Raw genomic sequence first — 24383 nt, forward strand, 5'->3', positions numbered from 1 at the left:
ACAATGCTTTAATTTCTGACTTTTTGATTTTTCTGGTGAGTATTGACTCCCTGTTTCTCAGCTGGAATTCAAGCCAGGCAGAATTGCCGTTTATGGTCAGCAAATATGAGCAGTGAAAATTTTGATAAGTTTAAGAAACCAACGAAACGAACGATATGATCATTACAAGTTATTGGAATCATAAACTCCAGTGCATTTGAGAGCCGCATAGGATGACTCTCTCATCATTCCCACTCCCTGCGAGAAATATCTGACAGAAGGTTGGCAACTCCCCTAATAGCATACGGAAAAATCAGAGAAGAGAAATGAAGAAAACCAACTTCGTGGTTCTGAATACCGAGTTGACAAAATTCGTAAGGAACATCTAGTATTAAATAATATGTATTATTGTTTACTTTAGAATAACTTCTTGGTTAACACACTTAGTGAATCAAAGTGACTGCTGTAGTAGTAACCACAGCATTTGCATTCCAAGGTGCAAACTGAAGCATTTTCTGACGGTTCCATCACTGCAAATGGAAGTTCCACTTCCCAGGGAAGTAGTTCTTTCACAAGCAGGGTTATTATTTTAGGAAATAAAGCATCAGTCAATGCCCTGGAAAGCTCCGCATGCTTTTAAATCTTATATGGCAATACAGAGGAATAAAGCGTAAATATAGGCTTCAGTCCAAAGCAAATAAAACATTCTGTCATTGCTAACCTGGCTGCTGACTTCATTCCTGATAGTGTCACGTTATGTATGCCCTTGAACATTCTTTTGCAAATATGGAGTTTGGTTGTGCAGACAAACTTAAAATGATGACAAACGAAGATTGTCAGAAACGTTGAGTTTAAAAGTACCAACTAAAATCAGAAAAACTGACCAAGTTATTAACTCCATTTTTCTTAACAGGGAAACGTGCCTACAAATTTAATTCAAATCAGTAGTGGAGGGGGAAAGGGGAGCCTGTTGCAGCTGTCACTCAAAATTCAACCTGCCACAGAGCCTTGTGGTTGTCTGGGATTCACTAAATGCTTGTATTTGTATGAATAAAAATGAGGGGATTTAGCAGCTCTGTTCTTCCACAAAGCTATCAAACACTGACCTTTACAGAAAGAAATTTTTTTTTCAAAAAAGCACATCAACTCAACCAAAGGCGATGTCTACCTATTGTTCTAAACTATTATTAAGAAAAAGAAACAGATTGAAATTACAGCAGGAAAAATCTGCTAAATAGCTGAAGAATACATTTCTGTAAGAGCAATTTCAGGAGTTATTCTGCAAATCTCTAGAAAAGCAAAACACACCTAACAGGTACCTTTGCCATTGGGGAATGAACCAGTTAGCTTCCAACTTCAATGATTTCAACCCCTCACCACCCCCCTCCCCCAAACAAGACAATCACAAGTATTTCCTCAACTGCACACAGACTTGCCAATTCCCTCACTGTATTGTCTTTGTTGAAAAAAAAATATAGTCCCAGAAGTGCAGGAAATTATTTTCAGAATATAGACAGCACTTCCTTTCCCAGAACAATCCATCTCTCGACTCGACAGACTGTCTACTATATTTACCCAACCGAATTTGCAGATGATATACTTCCAGCTGTACAATACACACATGCTCCTGTCAATCACTTGATAAAAAAGATATAGAGAACTGTGTACAAAGAAAATGAACTGGTGACTAAAATTTATCACCAGGCCACATTTCTTCAAAATTATTTAACTGTAACAATCTGAATAGAGCAAGTTAATGTGTGCAGTCTCTGCAGCAATTGCATTTATAAACATTTACAAAAATGATAAAAACAATCACCAAGTAAAAAAATTTCAAGCAACTGGAAAAAGAATGACTTCTGCTGAAAGTGGTATTCATCAGTGGTAATGAAGTTGTTGAACGCGCCCAGTAAAGCAGTAAAGAGATTTTGTGCTGTTCTACTTAGCTGTTTGATATTTTAATGTTCACAACCAAGATGATCAAAAACCGCACTATGTTTCGTAATTCCCAGATCTTTGTTGGAATGGAGAACATTTCTGCTTCTGAACGAAAACCAGAAAGGCAAAGCTCACAATACAATCTTTCATTTCTAATTTGGCATAACTAGGCAAAAGGTGTTCATCATGATCACCATGTCCAACCCATACACGCAGCAACCATTTACCTCACAAAATCAGGGCGCAAACACCATGGCACTTTGCAAGCAGCTGATGGGTTTAATTCTCAAGTGACAGTCCTTGTCAAAAATGAAGCAGATATAAATTGTCAGTAATGGATTGGGGAGTTACAGGCGCAGATTGCCATGTGGAAATATGATTTTGTGACGATAGCAGAGGCTCAAAGGAGGACAGAACTGAGTACAAGGTGTTCAGGAAAAAAGGAAAAAAAAAAGTGCTGGGATTGGTCAAGGGCATTGCAGTGGTAGAGAAAGACAGTGTCCCAGAGGGTTCAAGGACAGAATTTATTTGGCTACAGTTAAGGAACAAAAAGGGTGAGCAATTACACTGCTCAGTGAAGTCTATCAACCATTAGGATGTAGAGGAACAAATCTGCAGGAAAATTGCAGAGAGATGCCAAACATCATAGAGTACTTTAATACACCAAATGTAGACTGTGACAGTGGTATTGTAAAGAGCGAACATTCCTAAGTTGCGTTCAGGAAAATTTTCTACAGCAGTATGTGTCCAGTCCAAGAAGAAATGGTGCACTGTTGGATCTAGTTCTCCAAAATGAAGTGGGTCAAGTGGATCAGCTATCAGTAGGGAAAATTTAAGAGACAGTAATCATTATATTTCAAGGATTAAGGGGCAGTACAGTAGCACAGTGGTTAGCACAGCTGTTTCACAGTGCTAAGGACCCGGGTTTGATTCCCGGCTTGGGCCACTGTTTGTGGAGTTTGCATGTTCTCCTCGCATCTGCGTGGGTTTCCTCTGGGTGCTCGTTTCCCCCCACATTCTAAAAGATGTGCTGGTTAGGTGCATCGACCCGAACAGGCACCAGACTGTGGTGACTAGGGGAATTTCACAGTAATTTCATTGCAGTGTTAATGTAAGCCTTATTTGTGATTAATAAATAAACTTTATTGTGATAATGATAGCAAAGTACAGTAGGCAATGCAGAGCAAGAGTAACTGGGGAAGAGCCGACTTCAATGGGGCAAGAACAGAGATGGGCTAGGTAGACTGGAAACAAAGGTTGTGAAAAAAATGTAGTTAAACAATGGGCTACCTTCAAAAAAAAGAAATAATTCAGGCACAGTCAAGGTATATTCCCTCAAGAAAAGGTAGGGCGATCAAATCGTGTTTCATGGATGAAAAAAACAAAATTGAGAGAAAGAAAAAAAAAGTGTACTTATGACAGGTGTCAGGTAGAAAATACAGCCAAGAACCAAGAGGAATGTAAAAGATTCAGAGGGGAGGTGGAAAAGCACATTGGAGAGGTGCAGCAGGGTTACGAGAAAACACTAGCAGTCAAAATAAAGGTAAATCCTGTAGTCTTATACAGGCATATAAATAGTTAAAAGGTGGTAAAAAGAGGCGGGCCATTCTAACAGTCAGGTGCAGGAAGGTGGGATTAGAAAGGACCCCTGGGTGTCCTCAGGCTGGTAAGGAGAAGATGGGCTGAATAGCCTTCTTCTGTGTTTTAACTTTTCTATGATCGTAGAGACCTAAAAGGGAACTTACACATGAAGTATGAAACAAACGCTTTGCCAAGAATGAGATAACTCATTCTTGGCAAGAGATCAAAATCGATAAGGAGGATATGTTGGATAGACTGTCAGTACTTAAAGCTGACAAGGCACCAGGATGGGATGAGATGCATCCAAGGATATTTAAGAAGTGACTGTGGAAATTGAAGGGGTGCTGACCATAAACTTCCAGTCTTCCATAGACTCAGCGGAGGTGCTAGAGGATTGGAAATTGCAAACATTTCACCCTTGTTCAAAAATGGTTGTACGGATAAGCACAGCAATTCCAGACTAGTCAGCTTCCCCTCAGTGGTGGGGAAGCTTCCAAAAACAATCATTCAGGTTAAAATTTGTAGTCAAAGAAAAATGTAGTTCATTAGGAAGAAAAAGCATGGATTTCTGAAGAGAAAAATCATGCTTAATTTGGAGCTTTTTGAGGAGATAACTGAAAGGACCAATGGGGGTAATGCTGCTGGTGTGGTACACACAGACTTTCAAAAGACATTCAAAACAGAGCTACACAACAGCCTTGGAGTAAGAGGGTCAGAAACAACCTACAAAATTGGCTAAGTAATAGGAAAGAGAGTAATAGTCAATAGATATTTTTGGGGCTAGAGGAAGATTTGCAGTAGAGTTCCTCAGAGGTCAATGTTTGCTTTTCCTGACAGATGTTAATGATACAGATCTTGATCTGCAGGATATAATTTTAAAGATGATAATAAACTTGGAAGCATTGTAAACGGTTAGGCCAGTGTAGAATTTTGAACATAGACAAGTTAGTGCAATAGGCAGATAGGTGGCAGGCAAATGATGCATTTTGGTTGGAAGAACATGGACAGACAATACAAAGTAAGTGGTACAGTTCTTGAGGAGGTGCAAGGGCAGGAGACCTAGGTCTCAGGACTGGTGGAGAGAGGAATTAGGAGATAGAGTAGAAAGGCTCAAGAAGCAACTGCAGTATTATTTCAAGGTCTGATGCACTTTCCTTTGCGCTCTCTTCTCTTTTGGCTGGCTGGTATTGCAAAGTTCTCTAACGTGGCCCACCTATGGAAACATCGTGCAGCTTGTGGCATTTTCAAGTTCCTCTTGCAGACATCTTGACATCTGAGCCAAGATTAGTCAGGTGTATACAAAGGCACAAATTTTACTTTATACATTGGGCATTCAAGTCCAAGCTTTGTCTTGGGGTTAATTACGCATTTTAAAACTTTAAATTTGATTGGGGACAACGCAGCTTAAAGATTTTTTGGGCTAGAGGAAGGTTTGGTCAAAAATTAAACCATCAATTCTTGCCTGTCACCAAAAACACAACTTAACTTGCAGACATAGGTAGTCATCAAAATCTTAAGGTTAAAAAATTGTATGCTATCAAATATTAATATGTTTGTGATCACAATGCAAGTGACAAGTTAAAATTGGCCAACATTAATTAGAACTCAAATCACTTGGCAGTCACTGGTCCTTGGGAGTATCTGGTTTTGACAGAACTGGAAGAGAATCACACCGCAACACACTTTAAATTGTCGTTTTTTTTCACTGAAAATTTGAATCCAAGTACTCGTAAGCAACATCTCAAGCTGATTTTGGTGTCAGAATGCCTCATCATTAAGTTGTTTTAAAAAAAGTTTAATGAAGACATTATGTTTCCTGAAAGCACACTGCACAACACAGTGATATATCAACACATCACATTTAGTGGATTGCACTTGGGCCCTCTGTGAAACAAAAGCATGCGCGTGAGGGATATTACAGTTTAAAAAGCAGATAATGACTTGAACCAATTCAAGTCTGTCAAGCACTTGTGTTTTGTTTGCCATCAACACCCACATGGCCTGACTTTGAAGAGGAAATACCAATTATAGCAATGTCTACATGAATTTCTACTGCCCCTGCTTTTAACAAGAGGGGGAAAAATAGATATTCTGCTCAGAATAACTCTTCAGTGTCAGAAACAAACAGTCTGCCCAAGAAATGATGGGCGCCAAGCAAATGACGCCAATTGTAACCGGAGTGCAAGACAAAAGAGAATCAGTTTGCACATGTGGCAATTCTTCAGAATAACCAAACACTAACAGGAGTTTGGTGTTGAATAAAACGCCATTGTAGGATTCTTGCCATGTTGCAAACACAAGTGCTTGTCCATCTAACGTCTTCCCTGTGGAGCCAGCTGTGCTGTGTGCTATAAAGCTATTGACAGAAGGCCGAAAGCAATCACTTGCATTCTACCACTATTATTAATAATTAGCAGCATAACAGTCCTTGCTCTGCACCAGCAACAGTTGGAGTTTTAACTTCACAATTTGATACCGTCATTAACATAACAAAAACCCAAATTGCCCCAAATTAAATAATGCATGCTTCACAGTAAGCTTGTTTCAGTTGATTTAAATAAACCTATAATCCTTTTACCTCTCTGCGTTCATTCACTAAACCATAACTAAACTTTTATTTCCATTCATACAAAGTGCAGGTGCTGTGGTGGTGGTGGTTGTTAGCAGGGCAAGGGTCTGTATGAAGTTAGGGCATTAGGGAAAGGACTTCTAGTAAAAAATACCCTCTATTTTAATGGTCAAAAATTGATATATCTATATTATTTTTAGTGCTTCTTAAAAAATATTCTGCCCGGCTGATAGAAACCTGACTTTCTCCCTCTTTTTACTAGACAGCGCCATATTATCATTAACTAGAAACACCTAAATGCCCTCAAGTGACTCCATTGAAGCAACTCAAACTATCACTTAGACTTGCGATAAAGCTACTTAAATAGGACATCTTGGCTCATGGTGCAAAAGACCCAGGCAACAGAATGGTACAGTAGCACAGTGGTTAGCACTGCTGCTTCACAGCTCCAGGGACCTGGGTTTGATTCCCGACTTGGGTTACAATCTGTGTGGAGGTTTCACATTCTCCTCATATCTGCACGGGTTTCTGTCGGATGCTCCGGTTTCCTCCCGCAGTCTAAAGATGTGCGGGTTAGATTGACTGGCCATACTAAGATTGCCCCTTAGTGTGCTGAGGGGGATTAGTGGATAAATATGTAGGGATATAGGGGTAGGGCCTGGGTGGGATTGTGGTCGGTGCAGACACGATGGGTCAAATGGCCTCTTTCTATATTGCAGGGTTTCTTTGTTCACCGTGGATTCAGATCATTTCACAGCCCAGTTTAGAGTCAGAGCCAGAGCCCCAAACACGAATGGTAGAGCCCAGTCTCTCATGCATGTAGAGGAGCAAGAAACATTAATCTGTTCAATAACTTAAAATCATTCTTCCAAGTCTATTTTTATCATGCAAAAGCTGTCAAATTTGAGAATGATGAAGCCTGGGTAGAAAATACTGTACCATGAATGGACTACAGTTGGTGACAGATAGCCTGAATGCTGCAGTAGTAGATTTTTAGTGGAATGAAGGCCAATGTGGACAGGAACATAGTTATGAAAATTGAGAAATATATATGGAAGAGCCAGCATTTTAAAATGAACAGGAAACAGTTAGACCTCAGTAAATATCCAAACAGTGTAATGACTGATAATGGTAGATGTGCCAGGGAGTCAGGAGTTAGGCCTTGGAAAGGGTCCAGAGGAGGTTCACAAGAACGAACCCTAGAATGAAGAGCTTGTTGTATGAGGAACGGTCGAGGGCTCTGGATCTGCACTTGGAGTCTAGAAGGAAGAGGGGAGATCTTATTGAAACTTACAGCATACTACGAGGCCTGGATAGAGTGGACATGGAGGGGATGTTTCCACAAGTAGGAAAAACTAGAACCGGGGGCACAACCTCAGGCTAAAGGGATGATCCTTTAAAACAGAGATGAGAAGGAATTTCTTCAGCCAATGGTGAATCTATAGAACTCTGTCGCAGGTGTGGAAACCAGGGCACTGAGTGTCTTTAAGATAGAAATAGATAGGTTGTTGATTAATGAGGGGATCAGCGGTTATGGGGAGAAGGCAGGAGAATGGGGATGAGAAAAATATCAGCCTTGATTGAATGGTGGAACAGACTTGATGGGCCAAATAGCCTAATTCTGCTCCTACGTCTTATGGCCAATATAATGGCAAAAGTTCGATTCATTAAAAGGAAGAAGAGTTAGGTGCGCAACTGAACAGCAAAAAGAAGAAAAGTGCAGTGAAGAGCTGATATGGTGTTTCATTCTGTACAGTATTGAAATATTGATGCAATGAAAGACTTCTGGAGGGTTTTGAAATTAGCGTTTGGAGATGCTTTGAGCAAGCAGCAACGGAAACTACTGAGGTAGTGTCAGAGATTATACAAGGAAAACAGTTTCATTGTTGTGACCAGAAAATGGCAAATCAACTTGTTTAGATAAATTCTGAAATGTTTTGGGGCATGTAAAGAGTTATTATAAGGACAGGTGGAAGGAAAAAGACCAAGAGGAAGAAAAGTTAAGATATTTCCAAACGATATAAAAAATGGAAGATAGTGAAGAACTGAAACACAACCTGCCTTTGGCCAGTCATTTACGATGGTGACTTTATTCACAATGACCTGAAGCAGTATTGTTTTCTTTTTAAAAAGTTTAAGATACGAGTAGACACAGTACATAATGTCACATTTTCTTGATCCTCTTGCATGCAATGTGCCAACATAGAGCAGATCCAAACTTGTTTTAAAGCTCTCTCTTTCTCATACGGCACAGTGGTTTGCACTGCTGCCCTCAGTGCCAGGGACCTGGGTTCAATTCCAGCCTCGAGTCACTGTGTGTGGAGTTTGCACATTCTCCCCACATCTGCATGGCTTTCCTCCATGCGCTCCGGTTTCATCCCACACAGGATAGGCGGATTTGCCATGCTAAATTGACCCTTAGTGTCAGAGGGAATAGCGGGGTAAATATATGGACTTACATGGATAGGGCCTAGATGGGATTGTTGTTGTGCAGGCTCAATGGGCTGAATGGCCTCCTTTTGCACTACACTGTAGGGATTCAATGTTTCTATTAGACATTGGTCTATTGGCTCTGTGGTCATACTCTCCCTGTTAGTTGTCTTGTAATTAAATATTTAATTATATTCAAGTTACAAAAGAACATACTGGAGCAGATTGAACTTGCAATGCCCTCGAGTTCAGAGGTGTTTATATCATGTATCTCTAAATAAAAGCTTAAAGCAACTATAAAAAGATTGGGCTGCAGTTCTATATTTCATTCCCTAGCTATCTAAATCAAAATACCTATCACCTTTGAGTTCGACAGTTGTCTGTTCAAGCCTTACTCCACTCACTCAAGCATGTAATACAGGCCAACACATCAGTATGGTACAGGAGGGTGCTGCATTTTCTGAGGTGCCTTATTTCAAATGTTAAACTGAGACCCCATTTATCCTTGAATGTGGGCAATCCAATGTTCGCATTCAACCAGAAGCTTTCGTTATGATCTGGTCAGTATATATCCATTAACCTACATCACTAAATCAGACTGTCTAGTCATTGTCTCATTTCCTTACGTTTCAACACTTCAAAAATACTTCATTCATTGTAAAATGCTTTGGAATTCCCCAACATCATGAAAGGTACGATATGAATGTAGTTGCCTCTTTCTTTTTTAATCTAGTTGAGGGTGCGGCACAGTGGTTAGCACTGTTGCCTCACAGCACCAGGGACCCGGGTTCAATTCCAGCCTTGGGTTACTGTCTGTGTGGAGTTTACATGTTCTCCCCATTTTTGCGTGGGTTTTCTCCGGGTGCTCCAGTTTCTTCCCATAGTCCAAAGATGGGCAGGTTAGGTTGACTGGCCATGCTAAACTGACCCTGGTGTCAGGGGGATTAGCAGGATAAACATGTGGGGTTACGGGAATAGGGTCAGGGTGGGATTGTGGTCGGTGCAGACTTGATGGGCCGAACAGCCTCCTTCTGCACCATAGGGATCCTACGATTTTCTAGCTGCTCAATATCAAGGGCCTTAACCATAAAAGACCAGTTGGCAGATCCACAAATTGGTTAGTAAAGTTGTGGAAAATCTTGAATGTAAACAAGAGTTAATATTGTAGGCTGTAAAATATGTAAGAGCATCTACTGCAATCCCCTGCCTGCTACTTAACAGCCTGAGGGACTTTAGTACAAAAAGGCACATACTTGACAGTACAATGCAGGAAAATAGGCCAAGGCTAAAAAAATTCCTATCCAACACAATCCTACCATTTGATTATAGCCATCCATATTTAGAGGAAGCCCCAATTGATGTAAAGTTTGCACGAAACATCTGCTGAAGCCAAGTAACCTTCTTCATCAGGGATTTTGTACTGCAGCTGAAGAACACCAAAGGATAATCCTAAAATCCTTGTTATATTTTCGAATTTTGGATGAAGTATCATAAATAAAACCAATCATAGGTTTACAAGTGATACTGAAATCAGGGCGCTGAGCAGGTAACGTGAACTACGCAACCAGATACAAAATGATTAGTACAAGAAACAAAAAAATGCAATGTACAATGAAAGATTAGGTTGTCCAGTATGTTAAACCAGACTTTTGGATTATTACAGAGGGGTAAATCAATGAAATTGGTGTATTGCTGAGCACAATAAGCACGACCGATTTGTTTAATCTCAACTCATGCAGCGGTTATGATGCCTCAGTTCACCTCAGTATGGCATGGGGGGTTGGTGGGGGAAGACAATTTGAATTCCCAATCACTAGATTACGACTCATGCTGTATGGATGAGGACAACAACCACTTGCAATCATATGGTGCCTTTCAGAGAGTAAAATGACCTGAGGCAGTTCACTGGAGCTTTATCAAGCTACAGCCAGCGCCATAAATGGAATTAGAATAGATGACCAAAGCTGGTTGATTAGGAACATCTTAAGGGAGAAGACAAAGTGAGACAGAGGTTTAGTAACAGAAATGCCAAAGCTTACGGCCCCAGCAACTGAATGCACAACAGCTAATAATGAAACTACAGACATCACAAACGTATCAGGTACCAAAACTGAAGACTGGTCTTGGCCAATGCTCAAGAAAGCGCTGAGTTTGCCTGCTACTTAGCAAATGTAGTCTCTGTTGCTCTCATAGGGGTCAACCAAAAATCTATCTTATTCTGAACGAACCTGATCTCTCAAGTGGGTTATCAAATTATCTAGTTACAGGTTTATTCCAGAATAACTTGTCACCAGTGGAGACAGATTCAGTGAAAACATAAGGAAAAATTCACATAATACTTTGAAAAATACAACAGAAATGGCTGTTAAATGGTGAAAACATCCTTGCACCTGATCATCACCTGAAGCAATTACATAAAGATGAAATCAGAAAAGTAAGACTAGCCTTTTGATGTATTTCAGCATCAGCATTCCAACAGGAAAAAGGCACGAACAATATCCTGCAACTGTGCCTGGCCACATTCCTCCCTGATATTTAATAGTTACCGTAAGTAAAAGCATATAAATCAATCCACCATGCAAGGTCGTCTCATTTTCCAACCCCAAAAGTCATTTTTGCATATATTCGGCATACAAGTCAAGCCCTTTCTCATCCATAATACACTGTACTTACTTTAGTAGTCAGTCATTCTCCTACAAGTGCATGCTTTACCCACCAGTACTCATAACTAGGTGTAAACAATCAAGCTGGCATTACAAGCTGCGTTGCAAAGGTGTACGGGGGTTTAAGACATGCCCACTCTGTGTCAGAAGCAGATGACATTTCAAAATGGGGCACTCCACACTCACATTTCACATTCATACTCATCATACAAGTTGATCCCCCATTTTGGAGGCATTTCGAGGCTTCAAAGTTGGCTTGCATGCCAACATCTGCAGTATTATATGTTGTGCTCAACAGTGACACCATTCAAAGAACCAAACCTCCTGAACCATTATAATTATCTACCGTAATAATTATCTGAAAAACTTAAACTTAATCCAAGTGTTATCTAGGCAACATACGTCTATTTTTAAACTTAGATTTGTTTATCCAGCATAAACATTATTAAAATTTATTATATGTGTTCTATGCTACAGTAAGCATTTCCTCTGTGATTTGCAGCACTGAAGCACAGCGCTGTGCAGGTGGGTTAGGGATTACAGGCAGCACTTTGCACAGAGATACCAGCAGGCAACACACAGGAGCAAACTGTGCACCACTGGAACACTGCTTAACATTTACACTGCCTCGCTCACTTCATTACAATTTTTGGTTAAATAATGAACAGACCATATTATCACTTCCTGAGGGAATCTGAAAATTATAAATAAACTCTGAAACCCATAAAATGGGAAACAGAGATAATATTGACAAACCTAAAGAACACCACTTCACAATGGTTATTTCCACCACACCTGATCAAATATTTCAGTCCTGAATCTCAGCACAGAAAGAAAAAAGGCATTTCAAACCAAGTTGAAATTTATTACAATGCAGCTCGCAGGATTAGAAGAATTTACCGAATATATTCAACTAACCTTAAAAAAGACTAACCTTCAAGAGAATATTAACTTCACTATCGTGCTATTTGAAAGGCACATCACAAATCGTGACATTTTATTTTTTGTTTAAAGGAAACTCTTTAGTACAAGTTTTTATTTCTGCAACTACATTGTGTACAGAATTTTTAAAATATTCAGACAAAAGTTTATGCAACGACTCAATATGTAAAGTTTGATTAAGGTGACCTTTCAAATGTTTAATGTTCAATTTGCTTGATTTAATGATATGTGAAGTTGTAGGTACCTGTTATATTGTTCAACACTTCCTTGAGTTGGTTGAAACTATTCAGAAGTAGATCTTGCTCTTCCTCCTGAAATAAAAAGATATAAAGTTTGAAGATATAGATTGTAAACAATTATTCTGATACAAGGAATATTTGTTATCCAGTAGACGCACAGTTCAAAGGAAGGAGTGGGCATTTTAGAACTTGAAATGCCTATGTCTGGCACATTGCTTCATATTCTTCCCAATTCCTTTGTGGGCCACATGCAGTTATAAGGAAAGCTATAACAGATGTTTGATTACAGCCTAATCAGCTAATGAGTTTTCAAACTGGGAAATCTGACCATGAACCAAATGCAACACATTCCGAGATTGAAAACCACACAAACGGCACCGATACCATCAGGTTTTAAGCTTGTTGCCACAAAAGAAATTTAGTCTATAATCACACTGAATTGAAAGGAAGACTTTTGGCCCCTATTGTCAGGCACGGCCATTGATGCTTCATAATCAGATGCTTATTTGAAAACACTGGGAGTTTGGAAAAACCAAATTCCCTGAACTACCTCAAGCAGAATTGAACTTACACCACGAGTTCACATTCAAAATAACCATCTTGGAACAGGCTGTGTTAGTTTAGTGGCATTCACGTCAGTTTTGAGGACTGATCCATAAATTTCTCCAAGTACAAATGCAACCAAAGCATTCAACTGTCAATATTCTGACACAACACCATTAACTACACTAGTTGCAGTAATGCCACAACTTCTCTCAGTTCCACTTGAAGCGAAGCAGAACCAGGCTTCAGAATCCTTTCACGGCAAAATGTCACTTTCTCATTTTGTGGCCAGTTTACCTGCTAACATAAGTTCAATCCTTGTAATGAGAAATCACATATCAAGATTTCTTAACCACTAGCAATGGTTATACACCCTGGACTCTATCATTTACCAAATATTACAGCACCATTATTGCAACCATCAAGATGAGCATTTTGAAGGTTCCATGCATAAGTGAGAATCATTGTATAAATCTAAATTGTGGCCGCTGTTTGAATAATGGTGACAGTACTCCAAGCTCCTGAAGAATTAACTGCACACAAAATTTTAGTGCATCACAGAAACCCAAATCATCCAGGTCTATAATGCAATGGAATTGTAACCATTGTACTCTAATTTTTACTATCTCAAATTAACAATTGTTAATCTGCGATTGGTCAATTTTTCTTAGCTAAGGACATTAAGGGAAATTGTGCCAAGGCAGATGGATGGAGTTGGGAATCAGATCATCCCCATAAATGGCAGAAAGTGCACAAGAGGTTGAATGGTTGACGCCTATTTCTATCTTCCTATGTAGTAGATCACTTACATACACAGATGTAGATATAACAAGTCGTAAAGAAAACATTTTTAAATTAAGGTCCTAAATGTGAAAGGTGAGTGAGTACTGAACCACTTTTTCAATCACATCCTCCAAAAAGTACTATTAATATTTCAACAGCAGATTGTTTTTCTGGGGTTAACACCTTGACTGTTGAAGATTGGAATTAATCCAATCGCACATTCATTAATAAAACGATCTGCTCGGTATTTCTAAAGACTGAAAACACTATATTGAACAATTAATACAGTAAAAATATGGAAACTGGCAGTTGGGACTAATTTGTTATTGGATCTTTATTACCCAGTGACTACAACTTCCACATTATGACCATGCCATCAGGGAATGTATTCTAATAATAGCTGAATGTACCTCCTACAATAAACAACAGGACAGCTAAAAATGCCAAACAGGTCAATAAGTGATACAAAAACTGCATGACAGTTTGCAGCCACATGACATACAAGCGATTTGTCAAAACAACATTCAGCACCCACCTGATGCTACAGTTAACAGCACGCAGCAGATACATCACAGTAAAAACTATGACATACCTGATACGGCCTTGTTGTTTTGCTCTCCCCCAGCAACGCAGTCTGCAGCGACAAAGGAAATGGAAAACAAAGCAGTAAAAAAAGATTGAAGAAGCCAAGAGCTAGTCAGGTCGGCAGAGAAAGGTAGCATCCTTTGATGCATTTCATAACATGGTCACATCCAAAGACCTTGAGAGGCTCACTCATCTAATGTCCATTTTCACATTGGAAAGCAAATCAGTGATCCAATTGTTAGAAACTACCACTAATAACTCCAAAATTTCCAAATCACATTCATGCAACCTAACATTGTGTTAAGTTCAAAAACCATCCAAATAGTCGCATGTTCAATCCACACTCCAGGTCAAATTGGTTGATCACCACCCAGAGCAACAAATCCATTGGCCTGAATACCGAGACCATGAAAAGGAATGAATACAAAAGAGAGATCAGTCAAGTTTCTGGTTCCTGACTGTTACTCAGTTGTCCCTGGTGTAAAGTATTCATGTACAGAAACCCAGTAAGAATAGGATTGGGATTTTCAGAATTGACACTTATCACTTCGGTCTACATATGAAGTATTATGGTGGCATAGTGGTTAGCAATGCTGCTTCACAGCGCCAGGGACCTGGCTTTGGTCACTGTCTGTGGAGCTTGCACGTTCTCCCTGTGTCTGCGTGGTTTGATCCAGGTGCTCTGGTTTCCTCCCACAGTCTGAAAGATGTGCTGGTTAGGTGCATTGACACGAACAGGCGTCAGACCGTGGCGACCAGAGGAACTTCACAGTAACTTCGCTGCAGTGTTAATGTAAGGCTTACTTGTGACTAATAAATAAACTTTAAAATTTAATCATGGCTCAGGAGGGGTAATCATTAAAGGAAACCAAGCCTAGCAAGAGAAAGGGAGTGCCTTCACATAGAGTTAAGACAGAAATAAAAATCAGAACATTAATGTTGATTGCAGGGAAAAATGTTTTGAAATTTCTTGGGACAGGGAATTAACAAATGTTATTTATTAGCAAACAAAAACTATAAAAGTGAGCTGTACGTTTCAGATACACCAGTCCAACAGCTATTATCTGTATGATCCAACATCAAGCAAAATAAAGTTCTGATAACCCTATGGAAAATAACTGAAATGGGACCAAATGCGGACACATGAAATTGGCTGCATGTAGAAATATTTGTGTGAACTGTGCTGGAAGAATTTCCTTTGGGATTAAAGGAGATGTTCAAGAAACAACTTGTGAATCCCTTAGAAATTGAAAAAAAAGCCAAGTTCTTGTTTTTGCTATTTATGATACTTTTTAAACAGGTTTACCATCAAACAAGCTAAACAGGTATTTCGGGGTCATCTAACATATCACTAAATGCTAAATTTTTGCAGTTATATTTCCGGTGGTTCTTTACATTGGTTCGCAACAATTCCCTAAGAGATTGTTGCTCCCCACTTGCTCTGTACCTTCCTGCACCTGCCTGCAGTGTGGGCAATGATTAAACCAGGGAATAGTAATTACCATAATTGAAGTAATATGCTCGCTGAATTTAAGATAGCCTCACGCTATGTCACTACTCTCACTCTGGACTAATAACAAAAGCAAATTATTCCTGATACTGAAAATATAAAATAAAAAAAGAAATGTTGAAAATACTCAGCATATCATCTGATGAAAGGTCATCAACCTGAAACATTAACCTTGTTTCTCCCTCTCTCCAGATGCTGCCTGATCTGGTGTGTAATTCCAGCATTTTCTGTTTTAATCTTTTTTAGACAGAAGGATATTGAACAAAGGTCAGATTTTAACAGGTTAAAAAAACCAACAATGATTAAAATTTCATTGAAACATTAAGTAAATGCAAAACCATATGAGGATGATATTCCCAAGAAACTTAATAGGTTAATTGTACTTCATAATCAACAACATGGGATGTAGCAGGAAGTTTCTAAATGGTCAGATCTGAAGGTTGCCTTTTCATTTCAATGTCTGTGATAGAATATTTAGTGAAACTTCACCCTTCAGGGAACCAAACAGGAGTTTATATTTGAAATTATCATCAGAATTTCTGAAAAAATTCTCAAACTTCTCCAAACGTTAGCTGTAATACAAAAATATAGGAAATCTGCAACAATCTTTGATTTAGCCTGTGACAGACAATGATACGTACAAGCCACATGCTTGACAGCAGATGAATTCTTAAAGAGATGAAAGATTACAATTGTTACAAAGAGCAAAATAAAAAATATGGAAAGGCAAAACTCAATCAGGAACTTTATTTTTATCTTCAATGATTCACTCAAATGCACAATAAATTCACAGGACAAAATTGTAGTTGTTCCATCAATACAAAAACTTCCCGCTCCTGACGACATTTAAATCTGTGAAGCAAGTGATGTGCTTCTTTCATTATCAAAATCCCTAAATCCTGACAGCTTCACTAGTTGTATTGTTTACATTTTTTTTTAATTAACAGTCCTGTGAAATGCATCATAACCGCTCCCTACATCCCTCTATAACCAGTCTCAATGAAATGAGCATAACTTATCTGGTACAGCTAGCATCCTAATAATGTTCCCTCTCAGAGGAAAAGCACCTGGCTCCTCTTGGCAACTTTCAATGCCAGTATTATCACTGCTAGTTGGTTTCCATCTGATGAATTAAAAGCAAAAAGCTGTATCTCACCACTGCACAACAATGCGACATAGAAGGGAAGATATCTGTCAGTCAGAAAAGTGGATTCTTCCAAACATACTCTGCAAAAGAATTTCAGCTCAATACTGAAGGCATTTATGAAGTTTTATTAAAAATGAATTTTAACTGAATTGTTAACTATATATACATATGCAAAGACAAATGATTCCCCGCACTCACCGAAGCAAACTGACTGATACAAAAAAGTATTTAGGACATTAACTTCACAATTGACTACAGTATCCTGGGCTCGAAAGGGCGAACAATTCTTATTTAGCAGCTTTTGCTGAAATGTGTGACTTTCAGATGAAGACAGGCTCAAATGCAGCTTTGATGCCATACATGTAATAGCTGTCAATACATATGGCCTGGGCTCAAAGGAAGTTTGGTCTGTTTAATGACATAGCCAACGATGATGAGGAGATGCCGGAGTTGGACTGGGGTAAACACAGTAAGAAGTCTCACAACGCCAGGTTAAAGTCCAACAGGTTTATTTGGTAACAAACGCCACTAGCTTTCCAAGCGCTGCTCCTTCGTCAGGTGAGTGGAGAGTTCTGATCACAAACAGTGCATCTAAAGGCACACACTCAGTTTACAGAATACTGTTTAGAATGCAAGTCTTTACAGCTAGTTAAGTTTTAAAGGTGCAGGCAATGTGAGTGGCGATAGCATTAAGAATAGGTTAAAGAGATGTGTATTGTCTCCAGACAGGACAGTAAGTGAGATGTTGCAAGCCCAGGCAAGTCATGGGGGTTACAAATAGTGTGACATGAATCCAAGATCCCAGTTGAGGCTGTCCTCATGTGCGCGGAACTTGGCTATCAGTCTCCGCTCAGCGACTCTGTGCTGTCGTGTGCCATGAAGGCTGCCTTGAGGAACATTTACCCAAAGATCAGAGACCAAATGCCCGTGATCGCTGAAGTATTCGCCAACAGGAAGAGAACAGGCTTGCCTGGTGATTGTCCAGCAGTGTTCATTCATCTGTTGTTGTAGCGTCTGCATGGTCTCCCCAATGTACCATGCCTCAGGGCATCCTTTCCTACAGCGTATCTGGTAGACAACATTGGCCAACTTGCAAGAGTATGTTCCGCACGCATGAGAACGGCCTCAACCGGGATCTTTGATTCATGTCACACTATTTGTAACCCCCATGACTTGCCTGGGCTTGCAGCATCTCACTTACTGTCCTGTCTGGAGACAATACACATCTCTTTAACCTATGCTTAATGTTATCACCACTCGCATTGTCAGAATCTTTAAGATTTGACTAGCTGTAAAGAGTCGCATTCTAATCAGTGTTCTGTAAACTGAGTGTGCACCTTTAGATGCAGAACTCCCCACTCACCTGACAAAGGAGCAGCGCTTGGAAAGCTAGCGGCATTTGTTACCAAATAAACCTGTTAGAGTTTAACTTGGTGTTGTAAGACTTCTTACTATAGCCAAGGATGGCCAGACCCTGTACAACTACCTGGCATTTTCAAGAGTGAATTGAAAGTGTTGGGGTGCAAGAGAATGATGGATCACCCAATCCTTTTAAGGTGGCAAATAACAAGTTGCTGCTTATATTTGGAGAAAAAAATCCTTATTCTCTTCGTTGTTCCCTTGTCCAGATTCACAATATAAAATCAGTGAAGAAATTAACAAAAATAACTTGCATTGCCCTGAAGATTTGAACTCCCAAACAGGACATGTGAATTTAAATGGATGGCTACTTTTTGTTTCCAGAATAACCTACGGCAAACTTAAGATTAGCAGGACAGGGGCTCAACAGTCTATATAGCATTCTGCTGCTCCTGTTTCTTACATTGTGACTTCGCTTCAGTGTTAGAAACAATGTTAAACATTCCTTGGTCACAACTGGTGATTGAGCCAAATGCCAATAACAAGCGCACAAATGATCAGCCTGAGCTAGACGAGGGGAGTGAAGCCACAGCAACTAGATTTGTGGACGACACAAAAATAGGTCAGAAAGTATGAGGGAAGGGAGCTAGAACGAAAGTTAAGAAATCAGACCTCAAAGGTAGTGATCTCAGGATTACTACTGGTACTGCATGCTGGTCAGAATAGAAATGAAAGGATATATCGGACAAATACGTGTCTGAAGAGATGGTATCGGGGAAGGGTTTCAGCTTCCGGTTCTTGGGGAGGTGGGATCTGTACAAATTGGATGGGTTACACCCGGGTTTGACAAGGTGCCGCACCAAAGGCTGCTACATAAGATAAAGGTGCATGGTGTTATGGGAAATATATTAGCATGGATAGAGGATTGGTTAACTAACAGAAAGCAAAGAGTGGGGGTAAATGGGTGTTTTTCTGGTTGGCGATCAGTGGTGTGCCTCAGAGATCAGTGGTGGGACCGCAATTGTTTATGATTCACTTAGAAGATTTGGAGTTGGGGATCAAGTGTAGTTTGTCAAAATTCACACAGGACATTGAAAGTCTGCAAAGGGATATAGATAACCTAAATGAGTGGGAGTACAATGTTGGTAAATGTTGGTAAATCCATTTTGGTAGGAATTACAGCAAAATGGACTATTATTTAAAATGGTAAAACATTGCAGCATGCTGCTGTGCAGAGGGACCTGGGTGTCCTTGTGCAGGAATCTCAAGGAGTTGGTTTGTAGGTGCAACAGGTAATTAAGAAGGCAAATGGAACTTTGTCCTTCATTGCTAGAGGGATGGAGTTTTAAAAACAACGAGGTTATGTTGCAGCTGTATAAGGTGCTGTGTACAGTTTTGGTCTCCTTACTTGAGAAAGGATATACTGACACTGGAAGGGATGCAGAAGAGATTCACTAAGTTGATTCCAGAGTTGAGAAGGTTGGCTTATGAGGAGAGACTGAGTAGACTGGGGCTATATTCATTGGAATTCAGAAGAATGAGGGGAGATCCATAGAAACATATAAAATTATGAAGGGAATAGATAAGATAGAAGCAGGGAAGTTGTTTTCACTGGCGGGTGAAACTAAAATCAGGGGGCATAGCCTCAAAATAAGGGGAAGCAGATTTAGGACTGAGTTGAGGAGGAACTTTTTCACACAAAGGATTGTGAATCTGTGGAATTTCCTGCCCAGTGAAGCAGTCGAGACTACCTCATTGAATGTTTTTAAGGCAAGGATAGATGAATTTTTGAACAGTAAAGGAATTAAGGGTTATTGTGAGCAGGCGAGTAATTGGAGCTGAGTCCCCAAAAAGATCAGCCATGATCTTACTAAATAGTGGAGCAGGCTCAAGGGGCCAGATGGCCTACTCCTGCTCCTAGTTCTTATGTTCTTATTTATGTTGTGAAGGGGACATAAGGAGGCTGCAGATGAATGAATAGGCAAAAATCTGGCAAATGGAATATAATGTAGGAAAATGAGCAGAGTATTTCTTAAATGGAGAAAAGTTGCAAAATTCTAAGGTACAGACAGATTTTGGTATTCTACTGCATTTTGTAAGAATTCTTTCATGGGATGCGGACGCCGCTGGCTGGGCCAGCACTTGTTGTCCTTGCCGAATTGCCCTCAGTCATGAGTCACAAAATGTGAGTAAGCAGGTATAGGAAATAATTAAGGCGGCTAATGGAACATTATCATTTATCATGAGAGGAATGGAACAGAAAAGTAAGGATGTTATGCTTCAGTTATACAGGGCATTGGTGAGACCATATCACAAATAGTGTGTGTAGTTTTGGTCTCCTGATTTAAGGAAGGATGCAAACGTAGTTTGGAGGAGGTTTACTAGATTGACACCTGGAATAAGTGGCTTCTATGAGGAAAGACTGGATACATGTTTGTTTCCACTGGTGTTTAGAAGAGTGAGAAATGACTTGATTCAAGTATATAAGTGCCTGAATGGTCTTGTCAAGGTGGACATGGAAAAGGTGATTTCCTTGCAAATTAGTCCAGAACCACAGGGCACAGTTTTAAAAGCAAAGCTGCCCTTTTAGGACAGAGATTAGGAGAACTTTTTTTCTCTCAGTAGACTGTGCAACTTAAGAACTCTCTACCAGTGAAGGTGCATTCAGGGTATTCGAATATTTTTAAGGGAAAGGTAGATCTGTGCTAGGCCAGGAAATCAAAGGTTATCAGGGATAACTGATAATGTAGAACTTGAAACACAAACAAAGCAGCCATGATCTTATCGAATGGTGGAGCAGGCTCAAGGAACCAAATGACCTACACCTACTTTGTATGTTCACAAGGTCATTCCTGAGCCTATCCACAGTGATGCTATGAGATGAACACACAAGGAAACACCTGGCCTTTTCGCTCACTCCACTCAGCCCACTAAAACGGCAGCAGCTGAACTTTTCAGCTCACTGTAACAGTAAAGAAAGTAGCCCTGTCTGAAAATCATCCAGAAATCATGAAGTGTCTCCAATTCCATTTTTCACACTCCGCTTACTGCCATCGGCTGAGCAACTGATTAGCAACATATCTGTAAAACTCAATACACGGTCAAGCACTACACCACATAGGAAAGACTTTGAACAAATGCATTGCCAACATGGAGACACTGACTAACAGACAAGTCAGGCAACTGCAGCCCTGCGACCATAGTCAGATTCAAAAGATCATTCACAACAGATCTGGCAAATACACTATATCACAGTTTTATACTACATTAACATGATCTACCAAAACAGCAAAAAGGAAATGTCCTTCAGAAAAGCTTACCAATGGAGTATGAGTGGTCCATCTTGAATTACGCTTTATAGCACCAACGACACAATTTATTTCGCCTTGCACAATATAAATGCTTTTATCTACCATGGTGAAGGATCTGTAAAGGAGGAAGAACTGGTTATGTAAACTTCGAAAGAATTGTCGAGTGAGAATTTCATTCAGCTGTATATCAAATAATTTTAAATGCTGGAAACACAAGTTCATTCTGAGTCAAGATGAAGAAAACCAAGGATTGGCTTTTTTCCCCTCTTGCAAAAGGGAGTAGTCTTTACATGTTACTTCATGTTTGATGGACATCTCAAATCTTAATTCAACTTGAACTCCTTTGCATTGTGTTCGGTGTAGAAGTGATCAGGGCAGATTAGGAAGGTTCCATGTTAATCTCCGTTTTCTGCTACAATAACTGATCATGAACATGCCAGCAGTAATTTGTGTTGGCATTTGTTGGCTAAACACAGGGGCAAGAATTGCCAGTGTTAATAATTACCCCAAATGGAAAGGACATATTTGGCATCACTGCAGAACCATTTCCCTCTCATGATGCAACAATTGCAACTTACTGCAGCCAAACTAACTCAACATCAAGATTTGGGGTCAGGTGGCAGTACCTTGAAGTGGGCCAGTACATCTGGGTAAAACAGTTAAAGTAACATGTCAATGCAATGTGGCTGGAGTCTTACCCATTCTACAGAATTGGTTTCTTCACTTTGATGCTTTTGCATTTAAGTTTAAGTTTACTTATTAGTGTCACAAGTAGGCTTACATTAACACTGCAATGAAGTCACTGTGAAAATCCCCTAGTCGCCACACTCAGGTACCTGTTCGGGTACACTGAGGGAGAGAATGTAGCATGGCCAATGCACCTAACCAACACACATTTTGGACTGTGGGAGGAAACCAGAGCACCCAGAGGAAACCCTTGCAGATATGGGGAGAATGTGCAAGCTCCACACAGTGACCCAAGCTGGGAATCAAACCAGGGTTCCTTGCACTGAAGCTGCGGTGCTAATCATAGCAATTATCCTTAAAAACGGACATTAAAATATTCACGCCTCAAAGATTCTCCAATTTTAAGTCAAACTAATAAATGCTACACCAAATTAAACAAAATACTTGAAAAGACATTTAGCATGCAATAGACCTCTTCGGAAAATCCTATAGGTTTGAAAACCGTTTGCACTAATACCATCTGTTGACAACAACAGACAATGCTGAAAAATTAATACATGGTGCTTTGTTTTCCACCACAATAGATTTCAAAAACACAAGCCAACTTAATCTTCTTTAAATAATCAATGGAACTTGGTAGACCTTGGTTGCGTCAATTATGATTATTTATAGAAGTCAAGCTTGAATGAAGGGTGGGATCTCTGGTTAACAAAAGGTTTCAATCATCAACATGATACAATTTACCACAACAGAAGACATTTGTGGTGTAACCAATTCAGGACTGGCAAAATGTGGAACATTCTTAACATTTGAGCAATCTGACTGACTACAACACTGTTGGAATAATCCCTCCCTCAAAATGACAATTACATTTGACCTAATTATTATTTCGCTATACTGGCGGAAATTTAATGCAAGCCACTGTGGGTCCAAAGTTCAAACAAAGTCTGAAAATCTAGCTTTTCAGGCGAGATATCATTCATCATAAGGGAGTTGACTTCAGTTGTTAACATTCACTTCCCACCTTGCATTGCTGTTACAGCAAAGTCAAGGTCAATGTACACCAACTCTATCACTTTACTCCAAGAGTCAAATGTAGACTTTGTGCCTATCAAATTATGGATTTACAATTTTCAGACTTTTTTGGGCCATTTGAGAAACCGATGGGCCAGCAATTTCCTTGCTTAGACAAATTTGATTCAATAACCTTATTTATTAGTGTCACAAGTTGGCTTACATTCACACTGCAATGAAGTCACTTTGCAAATTCCCCAGTCGCCACATTCCGACACCTGTTCAGGTACACTGAGGGAGAATTTAGCATAGCCAATGCACCTAACCAGCATACCTTTCCGACTATGAGAGGAAACCGCAACACCCAAAGGAAACCTACACAGACATGGGGACAGTGTGCAGACTCCGCACAGACAATGACACAAGCTGGGAATCAAACCAGGGTCCCTGGCGCTGCGAGGCAGCAATACTAACTAACTGCTGTGTCACTGTGCTACTAGTACAGTGTTGAGTGAGTTCTCCATTTAGAGGTGCCACTATTTGAATAAGACCTTAAACCGAAGTACTACCTTGCCTATTTCACTGGACTTCAAAGTCCAAATGGAACCATTATGGCACTACACAAAGGATAGGGTGGATTTTGCAGTATCCTACACAGCAACTCATCTCTTATACCTCCCAATCAAATTAACTAATTATTTACATTTTTGCCAATCATGGAGCTTTTGCTATGGGCAAACTGGCTGCAAATATATCCACATAACAGCAGTGATGAAACCTCAAATGTAATGAATTGATTATCAAATGCTTCTGAAAGCCCGAGAATGAGACAAATCAGCATATAAATGCAGGCTCCTTTTTCCAGGCATTTAACCAGTTAGTTAGTTTAGATAATTGCATTACAATGGAGGAAATGTATGTTTCCTAGAAGAAAATACAAGAGCAGTGTTGAGAATTATATTTGATCTGCTAGTGGGAAGCCTTGTTCATTTATAGATTACAAGTCTAGGAATGCTTTGGGGTATTTTTCCATGGCAAAGGTTCTATACAAACGAAAACTGTTGCTGCACGTTTTCCATAGGTTTTAACAACCAAAGAAATAG

At 39.7% G+C, this 24383-nt stretch overlaps 1 protein-coding gene across 12 annotated transcripts in view; it reads right to left on the reverse strand.

The window, feature by feature from the left end:
* The window catches only part of gbf1 (golgi brefeldin A resistant guanine nucleotide exchange factor 1), a 200419-nt gene that overhangs the window by 173053 nt on the left and 2983 nt on the right, over positions 1 to 24383 (reverse strand). For 6 of the 12 annotated variants that reach the window (XM_080215877.1, XM_080215875.1, XM_080215874.1 and 3 more), the window contains exons 2-4: positions 21589 to 21694; positions 14260 to 14301; positions 12347 to 12413 (exon numbers count right to left, since the gene is read on the reverse strand). In XM_080215877.1, coding sequence (XP_080072003.1) covers positions 12347 to 12413; positions 14260 to 14301; positions 21589 to 21694 — 215 coding nt within the window. The remainder of the gene's footprint in view (positions 1 to 12346; positions 12414 to 14259; positions 14302 to 21588; positions 21695 to 24383) is intronic. The other 6 variants (XM_080215884.1, XM_080215883.1, XM_080215882.1 and 3 more) reach the window with 1 other exon arrangement.

Source organism: Carcharhinus amblyrhynchos, chromosome 31, assembly GCF_965287045.1.
Source record: "Carcharhinus amblyrhynchos chromosome 31, sCarAmb.v2.hapA, whole genome shotgun sequence".
NCBI classification, from domain to species: domain Eukaryota; kingdom Metazoa; phylum Chordata; class Chondrichthyes; order Carcharhiniformes; family Carcharhinidae; genus Carcharhinus; species Carcharhinus amblyrhynchos.